The sequence below is a fragment of the Lachancea thermotolerans genome (assembly GCF_000142805.1).
Source record: "Lachancea thermotolerans CBS 6340 chromosome H complete sequence".
NCBI lineage: Eukaryota > Fungi > Ascomycota > Saccharomycetes > Saccharomycetales > Saccharomycetaceae > Lachancea > Lachancea thermotolerans.
Window position 1 is genome coordinate 118,150 of NC_013084.1, and position 13,880 is coordinate 132,029.

Sequence of the window (13,880 nt, forward strand, 5' to 3'; positions counted from 1 at the left end):
AACCTCACTTTGTATATTGTGTATATCTAATAGACCTTAAAGGGAACCTGCTATGTTGTGATACTGAATGAACTATAAGTACAAGCCAGTTTGGGCACCCATAACTGTGCCATTTAGCCGCCAGTTCCGATGGCAGCTCTTGACGTAGTCTTCTCTGTTCCCAAACCTCACCTCAGACCAGCACAAATCTATGAGGAGATCCATGGTTTCCATGGATAGCTTTTCGTAGCCTGAGGGCCCTTCACTAGGCGCTACGTAGCCATCGAACCGAACCTTGTTTGAGAGCAGCTGCGTCATGATGCTCGCAGTGAAGTTGGTGATGAGCTCCGGTGGAGTTAGTAGAGGCAGTCCTTTTCCAACGTTACCAGGAAACCCAACATATTTGACGCGTTCAACCCGGTCACTAGAGCCAAACAAGAGGACCTCAAGCCCCCCGCACAGCTTGGCTATCTCTCGCGACAGCAGATTTATTGAAATTGGAGGCACATGCAAGAAATCTTCCCGCACACAAATGAACAGAGTGCCATCATCAAGCTTGTGGACTGGGAATTCTAAACGTTTGGTTTCGTCTGTACTCCTAGAGTCCTCTTGTGTTTGGTAATCTTCGCGGTATAAATGCTGCTCACGTCCCTTCGTTTGCCAGACAACAACGAAGGAGGAGATCTGTTCTGCGCGGGCTAGTCTATCCTCAAATAGAGAGCGAAATATGTTGGTGACAATGAACGCACGCTTGAATCCAGCGGTGTCAATTGGCTTTTCGAGCATTACTTCAGGTAGGGGCGCCGGTTGCAATGAATCCAAATCCGTGTTCTCTTCCAAGGGCGCATCCAAATGATGCCTCGGCTCTGAGTATTCGTTCCACTGCTTGAACTGCGAAGAATGTTAGTCTCTAAACTCGAAAAAAGCCCTTAACATGGGCAAGTACAAGCTTCCCATACCAGCATTGTGTTATAGTCGGTTGTTCGTTGAATGCGGTCTCAAAGGTGATGATCAGTTAATAATATCGAAAACCTGAATTTTTCAAGAAGTGTGAAAGCCTTATTCAAGTTCATCACCAACAAAGAACGTCAAATATTCCAGGAAGTCCCCCAACATGTCTTCTTCAGCTCAGGATCTCACAATGAACTATAACACATCGCAGCACGAACTCGAGGAGTTGGTGATAGCAAGACAAAAGCTTGAAACGCAGTTGCAAGAAAACAAAATTGTACAAGATGAGTTCGACGGCCTTAGAGAAGAGACTCAGGTGTATAAGCTTACTGGCAATGTGCTGCTTCCTGTTGAGCAATTCGAGGCTAAGAGTAACGTGAGCAAGAGATTAGAATTTATCACCGCAGAGATCAACAGGTGTGAAGAGAATATCAAAACTAAGCAGGGTCTGCTGGAGAAACTGAGAGCAGAACTCTTGCAAACACAGCAGGCAAGACAGCAATGACTGGGTTGTTTTTTATAAATGCAAAGCGAAGATGTGTATATAGTCATAGTTACGTGAAAACAAAACTTAAAGCACATAGCGATGCTTACTAGCTTCTAGTAAGCTGAGACTTGGCCAGGTTCACGCTCATCAGAAGCGTGTACCACATGTACTCTTCAGTGTTGTTATAGTACTGGCCAAGCTTGGAGACGTTGTGGAGCTTTTCAGCGGCAAACTCGAACGTATCCGCATAGTTGGCAGACCTATCCTGGGCCATGAAGAGCTCGCTGCTGACGAAAGCACACGACAGAGCGATGCGCTTGGAGTACCAGGCAAAATCGTTCGCGTCAGGCTCCTTTGAGAAGTACACCATGTCGTCGGAGAGTCTGTGGAGCTCCGGTAGAGCGGTTTGCACCAAGAACTCGCCAGGAATCGACAACGAAGACAGGAGCTGGGTCAGATGCGGCGCAATGGGCTTGTTCAGCTCGAGGCGGCGGTGAAACAGCGTCTCAAGCGCGGGTGGCTCCGCGGGCGAGGACGTGCGAGCCGGGTCGAGCTCCTTCGTCAAAGCGTACCTCTTGGTCACAAGGTGGAACTTGATCAGCTCGAGCACGGCGGGGGACGCGTTCAGGAAAGATGGCGAGTTGGACGCCCCAATGACGGAAAGTAGCGAGGGGCCCAGGTCGAGGTCGTTGAGCGACGCCACGAGCGCTCGCTCGTTGAACCCGTACGAAGGCACATGCTTATTCAGGGCGTGCTCCAGCACTTTGAACTGCGTTGAGCCAGGTCCGTAGGTCAGAGGCGCGAAGCTGTGGGCCAATTGATGCTCAAGCGCACTTGGATGGTAGAGCCGGCGCGCCAATATCCTTGATAGTGCTAGCATGACAAAAAGGGGATGCCGGTGCTCTATAGCCTTGTAATCAAACCCTGTAGGTAATGAACGAAATTTTTCCCAGATTTAAAGAGGTTGATAAAGTTGTTCTGAACCTGCAGCAACGAGCCCGGGGCACGACAACATGCAGTTCAGGGAGGCTATGCACCAAGAGACGTTCTACTCCGTGCGTACGATGTAATGGGACCAAGGAGCGTCTGTTCGTTTATGATTAATACGGCACGTGACGTCTCCGATGACGAACCAGTTTAAGAGGTGAGAACTCAAAGAGGCAAGTGCTCCCAAAACCGATTTGTTATTGAGAGAAGAAACAATGGCTTAAGAGGAAAAATCCGTACATGGTAAAAATGACCAAGCTGCCCAATGAGGAAGCCAACCCAAATTCGTCAAAAACAATGGAAAAGGCAAATGCTCGCTGTATTTCCATTAAGGGTATATGCGTCCGAAGTGATTACAGCGATGTGCTGTATCAATCCAGATAGCTGACTGGATTCTTGCGCTAGGGTTACAACAAAAGTTGGATATCTTCCAAGTGTATTCGAAAGTAGCCTTACGCTGAAGACCGGTTCATCTGACTTTTGATAATCTTTTAATACCACAAATATCGAAATCTGCCGGAAATGTCCGAAGGAAAACCTATAACTTGTACTGCTGCCGTCGCCTACGAGGCCGGCAAACCTTTGACTGTTGAGGAGATCGTGGTGGATCCACCCAAAGCGCATGAGGTGCGCATCAAAGTTGAGTACACCGCCGTCTGCCATACGGATGCATACACACTGAGTGGTGTTGACCCAGAGGGCGCGTTCCCCAGCATTTTGGGCCACGAGGGCGCGGGTGTCGTGGAGTCGGTCGGCGAAGGCGTCACGAACGTCAAGGCCGGCGACCACGTAATTGCGCTCTACACTGCTGAGTGCAAAGAGTGCAAGTTCTGCAAGTCGGGCAAGACTAACCTGTGCGGCTCTGTGAGGGCCACACAGGGCAAGGGTGTGATGCCCGACGGAACCTCGAGATTCCACAACAAAAAGGGTGAGGACCTGCTACACTTCATGGGCTGCTCAACGTTCTCACAGTACACAGTTGTTGCCGACGTTTCTGTAGTGGCTATTGACCCTAAGGCGCCGCTAGATAAGACTTGTCTGCTAGGGTGCGGTGTCACCACCGGCTACGGCGCGGCTGTGAAGACCGCCGACGTTCAAAAAGGCGACACAGTTGCAATTTTTGGCGCAGGTACGGTGGGTCTCTCCGTGGTGCAAGGTGCACACGTCAGAGGTGCATCCAAGATCATTGTTGTTGACATCAACGACCAAAAGAAGCAATGGTCATTGGACTTCGGTGCCACAGACTTTGTCAACCCCTCCAAAGGTCTCAAAGATGGCCAAACTATTGTTGATAAATTGGTTGAGATGACTGACGGCGGTTTGGACTTCACTTTTGACTGCACCGGTAACACCGACGTCATGAGAAGCGCGCTTGAAGCATGTCACAAGGGCTGGGGCCAGTCCATCATTATCGGTGTCGCGGCTGCGGGCAAAGAAATCTCAACAAGACCATTCCAACTCGTTACTGGTAGAGTGTGGAAGGGCTCTGCTTTTGGTGGCATCAAAGGAAGATCTGAGATGGGCGGTCTAGTCTCGGATTACATGGACGGCAAGCTCAAGGTCGACGAATTCATCACACACAGAAGGGGCTTCACCGACATCAACAGCGCCTTTGAAGACCTCCACCACGGCGACTGCCTAAGAACAGTGTTGGACTTGTCCAAATAATTGAGTTCTATAAATTATGTCGTAACTTTTAAATGCTGTATTTAGGGACAAAAAACGATTACAATATGCGAACCTTACTTTGAACAAGACAATGAACTTGATCTAAACTTCCCCCTTACCATGCAGGCTCCGAAAAACTCCTTGTGTTCAAGGAAATACCCATACCATTGCCAATATCTTGGATATCAGTGTAGGAATTGACCGTGCCTAATTCCTTTTGCTGGTGCTCTGTGCTTTTAGGACCGCCGCAACGTAAGCACACGACGTTTTTGGCGAAATTGTGATATGTGCAGGTGGCACATTTCCAGTCGCCCGCCCTAAAAGGCACATTTGAACCGCCTTGATGTTGCTGCCCTTGCCCAAACCGCTGGCCCTGGTTGTACCGCATGCGTTGCTGCTGTTGCTGTTGCTGTTGCGGCTGCCCCATATGTGGACCCGACTGAACTTGCATAGCTTGAAGGCCAGCTGGCGTCCTCATCTTATATGCTGCCTGTTGCTGAGACCCTGCTTGTGCGTTATGTGGTTGCAACGGGTTTTTCATGTATCCGTTGTTGTTCATACCAGCCCCACTTGCTGCTGGGAACGAGCAGCGGAAACACGATGTACGCCTCTGAAAATTGGAAAAACCACAAGATGGACAGTTCCAATCGCCAGGCCTTGGCTTATTTTTACTTTGTGGGAATGGTGACAAAATTTCTTGAGCCCTGTCCAAGACGCGTGCGCTAGAAGGTTGTATTTCGACGATGTGCTCAATAACTCTTGGCTGCTTAGTGTTGGCAATGTTAGATAAAATAGACCTTCCATTCAAAGATAGCGCCTCTGTAGCCTCCTCGTGGGACTGGAACACCACAAATCCGGAAATGCTATCCTGAGCTTCCACGTAGGTGCTGTTGTTGCTGGACCAGTTGTTGTTAACGTTCGATGTTTCCTCGACAATATTTTTCACGGTCCAGAAGCCCACAGGACGGGCACCAAATTGAGTAAACCACGACTCGAGTTCGCTTTGGGTTGTATCAGGTGGCAAGTTATTCATATAAAGGACCTTTGATCTCTCTTGTAGAAAGTTGCGGACGTCCAAGTACGAGTCATATGGATGAGTCAAAACCAGTGATTTGTCGTCTGCAGTAACACACTTTTTGTGAAGCTGCGTGATAATGACCACTGCTTGCGTAATCGTGTCAGGCTGCTCAGCGGGAGACTGTTCAGAGCTGGATAGCTCCGTGCTAGGCTGCTTCGTGTCAGGCTGCCCCGCGACCAGCTGTTCTGCACCTGACTGCTCTGCTTTGGACTGCTCACCGCCATTTTGGTTTGCATCAGGATGGGCGCCTTCCTCAGTTCCGTCCAGCCCTAGCACGCTTCTCATCTCGGCGAGATCCTTCGTTCTTTTGCCCAAAGGGTTCTGGCGCATTGCCGAAGTCTCCGGATGATTCATGCACCATCTATCATACTCCTTCCACAAGTCGAAAACTTTTGGGTGCTGCAAGTGCGGCGGCAGAATAAAAACTTCGTCACGGGCTTGGCGTGGAATGGTAACTCTGAAGTGCCACGTAGAATTTAGAGAACAGAGTACGAAGTCGTCCTTGGCATGTTCGCTTATGTCCTTCTCTAGTTGCGCTACCGCGTCTTGCAGGGTACAACCATTTCCCAATTCTACATGCTTGTTTTCTTCAAAAACAGGCTCTAAAGTTTCAGTATCCAAGAACTGGTAGTTAAATTTGGCAATCTGAGACCAGTCCTTCGGACTGTCTTCACGGTGCGCCAATTCAACTTCCAGCACAACATAATGCATCTTCTAGACGCCTTTTCACAGCCTCTTCGAACTCGACTTTTAGAAGTCAAGTCTCCAGAATAGATGAGATGTGCGGGTACGAAAATTTTTCAGAACTGTCGCCAATGAACTAGATCAAGTCACGTGAAAAGCATGTGATAGTCACATGGCAAAAACGTGACACAAGATGCAGTGGCAATCGCGGTCCTTTGCGCCTCAAGCGTCCTCGCCATCTTCACCGCTGCTAGCACTGTTTCCGTAGCTACCGCCCTCTTCGTCGGTACCATCCTCTTCATCAGAGCCCCTCTCTACAAGTTCGTTGGTGACACCCTTGGGGTTCTGCTCGAGCCATGCGGCAGACCAGCTCGCAATACGGTCAACATTTTCGTCCATTTGGTCTGCAGTGTCGCTTTGTAGTTCAACAACAATTTCCTTTTCGTAGGAGTCTTGAGCGTCCTGAATCACTACACCCATTATTTCGGCGTCAATGTTCTCCTGAATCTTCGCTTCATGATAGCCTCGGCTCTTGAGTCTGTCATATAGCACTGTGTTGTCGGTGCGGAGCACAACAACAAGGTCGATCAAACGCTCAGGGAAAATGTCATTGACATGCCAGTCCACGATAGCTCCTCCCTTACGCATCAGTGGCTCCAGCTCATCTAATAGTCTATCCTCATCCACTATATGCGATTTTCTGGCCTCATCATAGCCATCATAGCACTCGTGTTGCTGCGCAAAGTCGCTAATGTTGTAGTAGTTGGCGTCTTTCAATCTGCGCTGCAAAAGCTCGCATGTACTAGTCTTTCCGCAGCCTGGTGTTCCGGTAACTAGAATATTAGGTGCAAATCTCGTGGACAACATTGTTACAGATGTATAGCTAGCAATGAACAAGTTTCAGTGTCTTATTCGCTTCTTGTAATAGTAATCATCGAAGTCAAAGCTCTCCTTCTTCAACAAAATTTTTATACAACTTAACACTCAAACTTCAACTATTCCAAAAAGACATACATTACAGCTCTCTGACACCATGGAGAAATACGGACTGAGTGCACTGCTGCCACTCATAAGGCGCGAGGATCAATCACCAGATTACGACTCCTCAATGACATTGGGAATTGACCTTTCCCCAGTACTGCATTCCCTTGGCATCCCAAATAACCAGCCGTCAAGAAACCGCGTTCTCGACACGTTTCAGTCTCCATGGGTTGAAACCTCGAGAAGTGAAGTAGAACCAAAGTTCTTCGTCCCAGAGTCATTCAAGAACATCCCTAACGTCCTGCAATCCGGCGAGAGGCCCCCGGCGTTCAACTCGGTGCAGCAAGACCACGCGAAAATCTCACTTTTCCAAGACGAAACGTTGTTTTACCTGTTTTATAAACATCCAGGTAGTGTTGTACAGGAGTTGACTTACTTGGAACTACGCAAACGCAACTGGAGATACCACAAGACGCTGAAAGTATGGCTCACGAAAGACCCGATGATGGAGCCGGTGGTAGCGCCCGGCGGCGCTAGCGAACGTGGTTCGTACGTTTTCTTCGATCCTCAACGGTGGGAGAAGTGCCAGCGGGACTTCGTGCTTTTCTACAACGCGATAATGTGAGGTCCGTGCAATTATGGGAGTTCAGGTATAACAATAATATAGTATTTACAAGATTAGTTCTCTTTGCGCTATATCTTCAGGCTCTAGACCTCGATGGCATGGTATCTCTTGCCTCTGAAACCGGCTATGAACATATTGAACTGGTAAACCTCTTGTGGGTTCATGTCGTTCAACTCCCATTTGGTGCTGCCGAAGGCGTTATGCACAGGCTCCATGAGCATGTCGAGCTCCTTCCCGTGCTTCCCCACCACAGTGCCGACGTCACGCCTCAAGTCTAGCTCGTTGAAGCCTGTCGTAAATACGGCACATTTGGTTTCCAGGAGCGCCTCCATAGTCTTGCCCATCCAGTTTTCGCGGGACTCAGGCGCTGCAAAGCCAGGATGGAAGCAGAAGAAAATGTCAGTGTAAGGGTCGTAAGGAAAGAAGTCCTGCGCTTCATGGAAAACATGAAAGTAGTCAGTGTGGTACACAAAACTGAGAGTTTCGTCAACTCTGCGGACTATAGGTGACGACGAGTGTACGTATTCGCGCTTGTTCCTATCGTAGTAGGACTCAGGTCCCACAAAGTGAAGCTCTATATTGGTTTCTGGGAACATGAATTGCAGCTGCTTCCAGACGTGACCAGGCAACTGGGCCTCTGCCCTTGCGCCTAAAATGAAGATTCGAAGAGGACTGTTTTTGGTGATGGACGTGACCCTACGATTTTGTTCAGGGTACAGGGTGTAGCGAAGCGCCGCCAGCGATTTCAGACCCTCAAGAGTGACAGGTCCCTTTGGGTTTAAAGAGTAAGGGGAGAACTGGTGTAGCACTGACCCGATTGTTACCGGGTAGCTGAGCATTTTGGTGACAGCCGCAAGCTGGAACTCGGTATCCATAGAATAAAAGCCACGAGTATAGAAGAAAAGGTCCCAGTTGGTCAGGTTAACCATCCTGTCGAAGTCTTGGTCTAGCGGGAAATCGAACTCCGGGAACGGCCTGCCGGACCTCAGATCGTGTTCGTAGATATTCACTTTTTTGAGAATCTCGGGTCTCTTGGACTGCTGGTACTCCAAATCGTTTTCCCAGGCCTCGCGAGAGTAGTGGGTAGGGATGCCCGATTTGGGACAAGTGTAATTGATTTCGCGCCCTGTGACTGGGCACTTAGCTAAAGCTCGTATCGTGGCCGCCCTTTCCCTCAAATCAGGTGATGGGGACTGGTCCCAAGGGTGGAATCTGTTTTCTGGCGTTGGCTCATCTGGAGATGGGGGTGGGTCCAGCCCCAATGCGTTCCTCACAAACCCCATAATATGGCGCTTTTGCACATTGTGCTGGCAGCTTCGTACCGTATTCCGGCTCAGAATACACCGTTGCATGTCAAGATCCAACGATTCAGGTACTTTTGATCGTTCAGAGTCCCAAGCTGGGTTTTTTAATTGTACAGTGGAATCAAGAAGGCCTCTGTTATTTCGTTAATTTCTAAAATTTTTTTATTCACTAGTCTTGCTGGAATTCTGGGAACGTGAGAAGAGAGACAGCAGTAAATAATGAACAGCGATAGCAGGCTATTCGTCTCCTAATAGACGAAATGGTCGAGGGCGTATCGAAGGGGAGTATTGAATTTTAATGATGCGGATATAGCAGAATTCCGGTCAAAGTCCTACGAAGTTAGTTTGAAAACATGCTGAAAATTCGAGAACTATCGAACAGACCAAGCAAACTGTGTGCATAAAATTGCACGGTTTTGCCGGATTTCCAGGTTCCCAGGTTTTAAAGAACACGCTTATAACTTTCGAGGACCCTTCGGATTCGAAATTACTATGCAAAAACAACTACTACCTTCGCCATTTTGGAAATTTAGAGCTTAGAACACCTGGATGGTTTGCAGGTCATACCGAGGAGTGATGCACGCTCAAATCTCTGAGCTCTGTCACCCAAAGTCCATCCAGAGTTCATCTCAGCGTCATAATCACATAATACGAAAGTGTCACCCATTGACAGCAGTAGATCAAGTAGCGAGAGGCCTCAGAGCTTGTGTTTCTCTGCTCCACCCTAGAGCCCTTTTCCTAGCATTGTGCCCGGCGCGAGTTTTTCAGTCTATCCTTTCAAAAATCAACCAGGCAAGATAAAAACAAATGAGCGCTTTGCGTCCACAGATCAATGCACAATTAAACAGCTTCAATCATAAGTCCATGAGGTCAGAATAGGGCCCACCCTGCGTTCTGATGGTGTATCTTCTGCTTCGACTCGACTCTTGCCGCATCATGATACACGAATATCTCAAATTTTTCAATATTCAATACTTACAATTGATGGAAATATTATCAACTAGCACCATCGCCCCAGATCGCTCTTTACCTTAACGTTGGAGCCATGCTGGGAGCTTTCACGCGTGCGTTCTCCTCATTGGTGAAGACGCGAGCACCGGCTGCTCGCCTCTCTTCCACGCTACATGCCTTTCGTGGCTTTGAACTTCCCCTCAGATGCATGGAGCCTTTAATGCTGCTGCGACCTCTCGCACCCGTGGAGCGTGCGCCTACGGCAATGGAGGAGATGCTCGCGGACAGTGTGATGCGTAAGAGGCGGCTCAAAATGAAGAAGCACAAGCTTCGCAAGAGAAGAAAGAGACAAAAGGCCGAGAAGAGAAAGCAGTCGCAGGGTAAATGAGACTGCTTCGCAAGCCAGCTGCATACATTGCTTCCTGTACATAGCACATCTAGTAAAGACACTCAGATTTTAGAAAGTTTATCTGTTGGAGCAACGGCCTAGAAGAAATGCCGCGTGTGTCCACTGTATAATTCATATTTGCACCTATGTAAACTAACCACCTCAGTTCCTAAAAAAACTTGCGCAACACCCAGTACATCATCAGGATTTGTAACACCACACCCGTGGCCAGCACGAGACTCTTTTGCTTGCGCGTCAATTTATCGGAGTATTGCCATTCCTCGATCACAAAAGTGAGCAGACGGAAGCTGAGCTTACCCATCAGCTCCTGGCGATTGATCTCGCCAATCTCGGTTACCACGCGGGTGTTCCACTCAAAAATGGCGTTTGAGACGTCCAGAATGTTGAGCTTTTGCTCCTCTGTGAGGCCCTGGCGTGTAGCCAGCTCGTACCCGCGCTTGTAGTTCTTGCGCAGCTGGTTCTCAGCTTGGACGCCGGCGTCACTAAAAGTAAAGAAGTTGGTTCCGCGGCGAACGACCTCCTCGGTGGTCAAATTGGGAAATTTGGGGAAAAGCCCCGTTGACCGGTAGATTGTTGAGCGCATAACACGGCCGCCAGCGAAGAGCGCTAAGTACAGCACGTGGCAGTACGCCAAGATTGCAGTGGGACGCGACCTTATACTGGCGTGTACGTAGTCGACAAATCCCTGCAGCTCAGGTGCTAATGTGGTCTCCTCCAGGAAAGTCCTCAGGCTCGCGCTGGTGGGGAATTCTTTTGCGTAGAGGAGTTCGAGATCCTGCAGGATCCGTGGCGCTCGGCGGAACTCTTCGGTCCAGAATTGGTTCAGAATGTCGCGCGTTTGCTCCTCTTCTGGTGTTTGAGCCTCCTGCCGCAGCCGGTCCAGCTCCTGCTCTATTGCCTGGAATACGTAGAAGAACGCCAGAACGCCCTGGCGGTAGATAAAGCCGTGTTTCATTGCGAAGGCAAACTTCGCGCTCATCTGCTTGTCAATCTTGTTGTGCTGGTCTCGAGTGTGGAAATTGATGCGGTTTGCCAGTGCGCCCACGTCGGTGGGTGAAGGAATTGTTGTCATCGCTATGTTATTGAACGCGGTAATCGCGCGCTTGATCCGTTTTTTGTAAGGTGGCGACTTTGGGCTGCTAGTTCGCCTTTCTTACTAGTCTGTCTCTTGTGTTCGCTGTCGCAGTTCTAAGTTGATAAACTTCGAGATGCGCAGATAACTTTGCTAAAATTAGTTAATCTTCAATAACTCCGCTTTTGCAGGCTATTTCGTATTGTTAGGTCTCTCTATTCCACCGATATATCAGGCCCTTGAGTCCCTTGTTCTTATATACCTGGCGCCGCGGGGTGCGATGATCGCTAACCGGGTGCCATCCGATAACTCCCCATTCATCACATGACTGGAGAGCCAAAAGACAAGGGCAGACCGGAACGAGAATGACGCGAATGCCGGGTGTTCACAAGGATTCTCGGAGCTCGCTGCACCTTAGTTTTAATTTCAGCTTACGTGCGACTGGGATTCGTAAAACTCCACAACCTGCTCTGAAGACGTAGCTTCTTCAGGTGTCTTATCGTCTCTGAGGCGGATGAAACGAGGGAAGCGGAGAGAGATGCCTTTCCCGTACGAGCTGGTCCCGGCCTTGTAAACAGGCGAGAGCGAGAGATCTGCGGTCAGCACCTCGAAAAGGAGGGTGGGTTCAAACCAAACATCGGGTGGAGCGCTCTCGCTGTGGACGTAGAAGGCCTTGGGTGTAGGAATTGCGGTAGGGCTGAGGCGGTCGAACAGGGTCTGGAGCATCTCCTCGGAAAAACCGGTGCCAATCTTGCAGCAGGTCTCATACTCACCGGAATCTTGGTTGTAGCAACCAAGCAAAAACCCACCGTAGGTACCCGTGCGCTTGCCACGGCCGTAGTACGCGCCCAGAACGCACAAGTCAAGAGAGTCACCCACGCCCTGTAAATAGTCCTTCTTGAGTTTCAGCCAGTTGCGCGAACGCTTGCTGGGCTCGTAGTGGGACTCTTCGCCCTCGAGGATCTTGACCATGAGGCCTTCGCAACAGTCGCGCACGGCTTGGTCGAGATAATGCTGAAGTTCATCGAGACTCATGGTGGTGACCTCGCTAGCCAGCTGAAGCTCGCCCGGGACCGGGACAAGCGCGCGCTCCAGGCAGGCGCGGCGCTCGGCTAGTGGGCGTGTGATAAGAGGCTCATCGTTGTAGCACAGAATGTCAAATGCGAACAGGCACACGCGCACCTTAACATCTTCGACTGCCACGCCTTTGCGCTTCCGCGTGCTGAGCACTTGAAAGGGCAGAATGGTGTTCTTCTCTTTGTCCCAGGCGACTGCCTCGCAATCAAGGATTAGCGTGTGAGTGCGCGCGGGATCCGCAATAAAGTCAGAGATCCGGATTTCGGGGTACCGCTCCGTCATGTTCTCACCATTTCTTGAATAGATCCGCATACTGCCGTCTGGCAGCAGATGCACTTGCGCACGCTCGCCATCATACTTGTACTCGCAGGTGAAGCGCTGGCCCTGGAACCGGTCCAGGACCTCTGAAATCGACTTCGACGGCTTTGCAAGCATCGGCTTTAGAGGTATGCCTGGCGTCAGTACGCAGTGTTTGTCGAGCTCCATAATGCCATGCTCTAGAGCCGTCTCAATCACGATCTGATAGTTGGGCACTTGGCAGAATGCATCGCGGATCTTCTGTTCTGCAGTGTCCACAAGTTCGCTTGAGGGTTCTTTGCCGTTGTGTTCATACGTAAGTAGCGCCTTCGAAAGCGCCACGAGCACAGATTTTTCGGCAAGGCCAATACGGAGCTTCGATTCAAGCGATCTAATGAGAAATTTTGCCTCTAATCCTTGGCATGCAGTGAGCATTCTCTTGATAAGCTGAACCTTCCGCAGTTGTGAGTCTTTTCCTTGCGACCGCGCAATGGCCTGCAAGTTTGAGAAAACCTCTCCTGTAGTGAGTGGTTTAGGCTTGAACATCGTAGGTTGTACAGCCCGAGCTTCCTGCGCTATGCGACCGAGATCGCCAAGTTCGCGATAGCGTGCCTTAATCTGTTGCAGCGACTTGCCGCAACTCTCACTGATTGTCTTCATGAGCAGGCCTTCACCGAGCCCCAGCTCTAGGCCCGGCTGATAGTCGGGACCTAACTTGTTGATAAGTAGGTAAGTGATGGGAACTATGTCTTTACGCGCTTTGAGCAGCACCGAGTACAGGAAGTCACCACAAAGCTTTACAATTTGAAGTCTCGACGACGTGCCCTCTATCTCGTTGAACACGTTGCACATCTCAGCGTACAAAATCTTGCTGTCCTTAGGAGCTGAAGCTCCAAGCTTCGCGGGGTCCCCTTTTGTGGCGGCCACGGCCCGCTTGGCAGGCTCATCTGAGTCTGGGAGCGTTGGTGTTCCTGCCTTAGTGTTTTCTCCTGTGCTGGTGGCAGATGTCTCAACCTTCACAGAGCCAGCATCACTGGAGCCTGTCGCAAGAGGTGGGGAGGAACTCGGGCTTCCAGAACCTGCCCCAATGGGGTCTGAATGGAGCTTTTTGGCAGGTTCATGCGACTTTTCTTCTTCAACACTCCTCTTCTTGGAACTAAAGAATTTGGCCAAAGTGGCTTGTTTTTTGATAGACGACATTTCCGCGCGTACCAACCTTAGCATGCACTAGCAGAATCAATCAAAAGCTCGCGGTTTGGCCCTACGCTTTTCCTGTTCCCTTGAGGTTTCACAATTATTTACAACTCAACGATATTAAAGGTTTGATGGT

General features: G+C 49.8%; 11 protein-coding genes across 11 annotated transcripts; 4 read left to right on the forward strand and 7 right to left on the reverse strand.

Annotated features, from left to right (window-relative positions):
• Window positions 1–72: 72 nt before the first annotated feature.
• PBA1 (Pba1p) lies at window positions 73–944 on the reverse strand (the record flags this gene model as incomplete). The annotated part of the gene is made up of 2 exons (XM_002555883.1): window positions 73–870; window positions 939–944. The coding sequence occupies 2 exons, from the start codon at window positions 942–944 to the stop codon at window positions 73–75; spliced, it is 804 nt and encodes a 267-aa protein (XP_002555929.1).
• A 149-nt stretch (window positions 945–1,093) lies between these two features.
• On the forward strand, window positions 1,094–1,435 carry YKE2 (tubulin-binding prefolding complex subunit YKE2; the record flags this gene model as incomplete). Its single annotated transcript, XM_002555884.1, has 1 exon — window positions 1,094–1,435. The coding sequence occupies one exon, from the start codon at window positions 1,094–1,096 to the stop codon at window positions 1,433–1,435; it is 342 nt and encodes a 113-aa protein (XP_002555930.1).
• An 88-nt stretch (window positions 1,436–1,523) lies between these two features.
• COQ9 (ubiquinone biosynthesis protein COQ9) lies at window positions 1,524–2,297 on the reverse strand (the record flags this gene model as incomplete). Its single annotated transcript, XM_002555885.1, has 1 exon — window positions 1,524–2,297. The coding sequence occupies one exon, from the start codon at window positions 2,295–2,297 to the stop codon at window positions 1,524–1,526; it is 774 nt and encodes a 257-aa protein (XP_002555931.1).
• A 629-nt stretch (window positions 2,298–2,926) lies between these two features.
• On the forward strand, window positions 2,927–4,072 carry SFA1 (bifunctional alcohol dehydrogenase/S-(hydroxymethyl)glutathione dehydrogenase; the record flags this gene model as incomplete). Its single annotated transcript, XM_002555886.1, has 1 exon — window positions 2,927–4,072. One exon carries the CDS (start codon window positions 2,927–2,929, stop codon window positions 4,070–4,072), a length of 1,146 nt encoding a protein of 381 aa, XP_002555932.1.
• Window positions 4,073–4,187: 115 nt separating this feature from the next.
• Window positions 4,188–5,861, reverse strand: NRP1 (Nrp1p; the record flags this gene model as incomplete). The annotated part of the gene is made up of 1 exon (XM_002555887.1): window positions 4,188–5,861. The coding sequence occupies one exon, from the start codon at window positions 5,859–5,861 to the stop codon at window positions 4,188–4,190; it is 1,674 nt and encodes a 557-aa protein (XP_002555933.1).
• A 195-nt stretch (window positions 5,862–6,056) lies between these two features.
• On the reverse strand, window positions 6,057–6,701 carry FAP7 (nucleoside-triphosphatase; the record flags this gene model as incomplete). Its single annotated transcript, XM_002555888.1, has 1 exon — window positions 6,057–6,701. The coding sequence occupies one exon, from the start codon at window positions 6,699–6,701 to the stop codon at window positions 6,057–6,059; it is 645 nt and encodes a 214-aa protein (XP_002555934.1).
• A 166-nt stretch (window positions 6,702–6,867) lies between these two features.
• Window positions 6,868–7,440, forward strand: CDC36 (CCR4-NOT core subunit CDC36; the record flags this gene model as incomplete). Its single annotated transcript, XM_002555889.1, has 1 exon — window positions 6,868–7,440. The coding sequence occupies one exon, from the start codon at window positions 6,868–6,870 to the stop codon at window positions 7,438–7,440; it is 573 nt and encodes a 190-aa protein (XP_002555935.1).
• Window positions 7,441–7,523: 83 nt separating this feature from the next.
• On the reverse strand, window positions 7,524–8,792 carry MSS51 (Mss51p; the record flags this gene model as incomplete). The annotated part of the gene is made up of 1 exon (XM_002555890.1): window positions 7,524–8,792. The coding sequence occupies one exon, from the start codon at window positions 8,790–8,792 to the stop codon at window positions 7,524–7,526; it is 1,269 nt and encodes a 422-aa protein (XP_002555936.1).
• A 997-nt stretch (window positions 8,793–9,789) lies between these two features.
• Window positions 9,790–10,083, forward strand: QRI5 (mitochondrial 37S ribosomal protein mS38 QRI5; the record flags this gene model as incomplete). Its single annotated transcript, XM_002555891.1, has 1 exon — window positions 9,790–10,083. One exon carries the CDS (start codon window positions 9,790–9,792, stop codon window positions 10,081–10,083), a length of 294 nt encoding a protein of 97 aa, XP_002555937.1.
• A 169-nt stretch (window positions 10,084–10,252) lies between these two features.
• HMX1 (Hmx1p) lies at window positions 10,253–11,176 on the reverse strand (the record flags this gene model as incomplete). Its single annotated transcript, XM_002555892.1, has 1 exon — window positions 10,253–11,176. The coding sequence occupies one exon, from the start codon at window positions 11,174–11,176 to the stop codon at window positions 10,253–10,255; it is 924 nt and encodes a 307-aa protein (XP_002555938.1).
• A 426-nt stretch (window positions 11,177–11,602) lies between these two features.
• Window positions 11,603–13,774, reverse strand: CDC9 (DNA ligase (ATP) CDC9; the record flags this gene model as incomplete). Its single annotated transcript, XM_002555893.1, has 1 exon — window positions 11,603–13,774. The coding sequence occupies one exon, from the start codon at window positions 13,772–13,774 to the stop codon at window positions 11,603–11,605; it is 2,172 nt and encodes a 723-aa protein (XP_002555939.1).
• Between the last annotated feature and the right edge of the window lie 106 nt (window positions 13,775–13,880).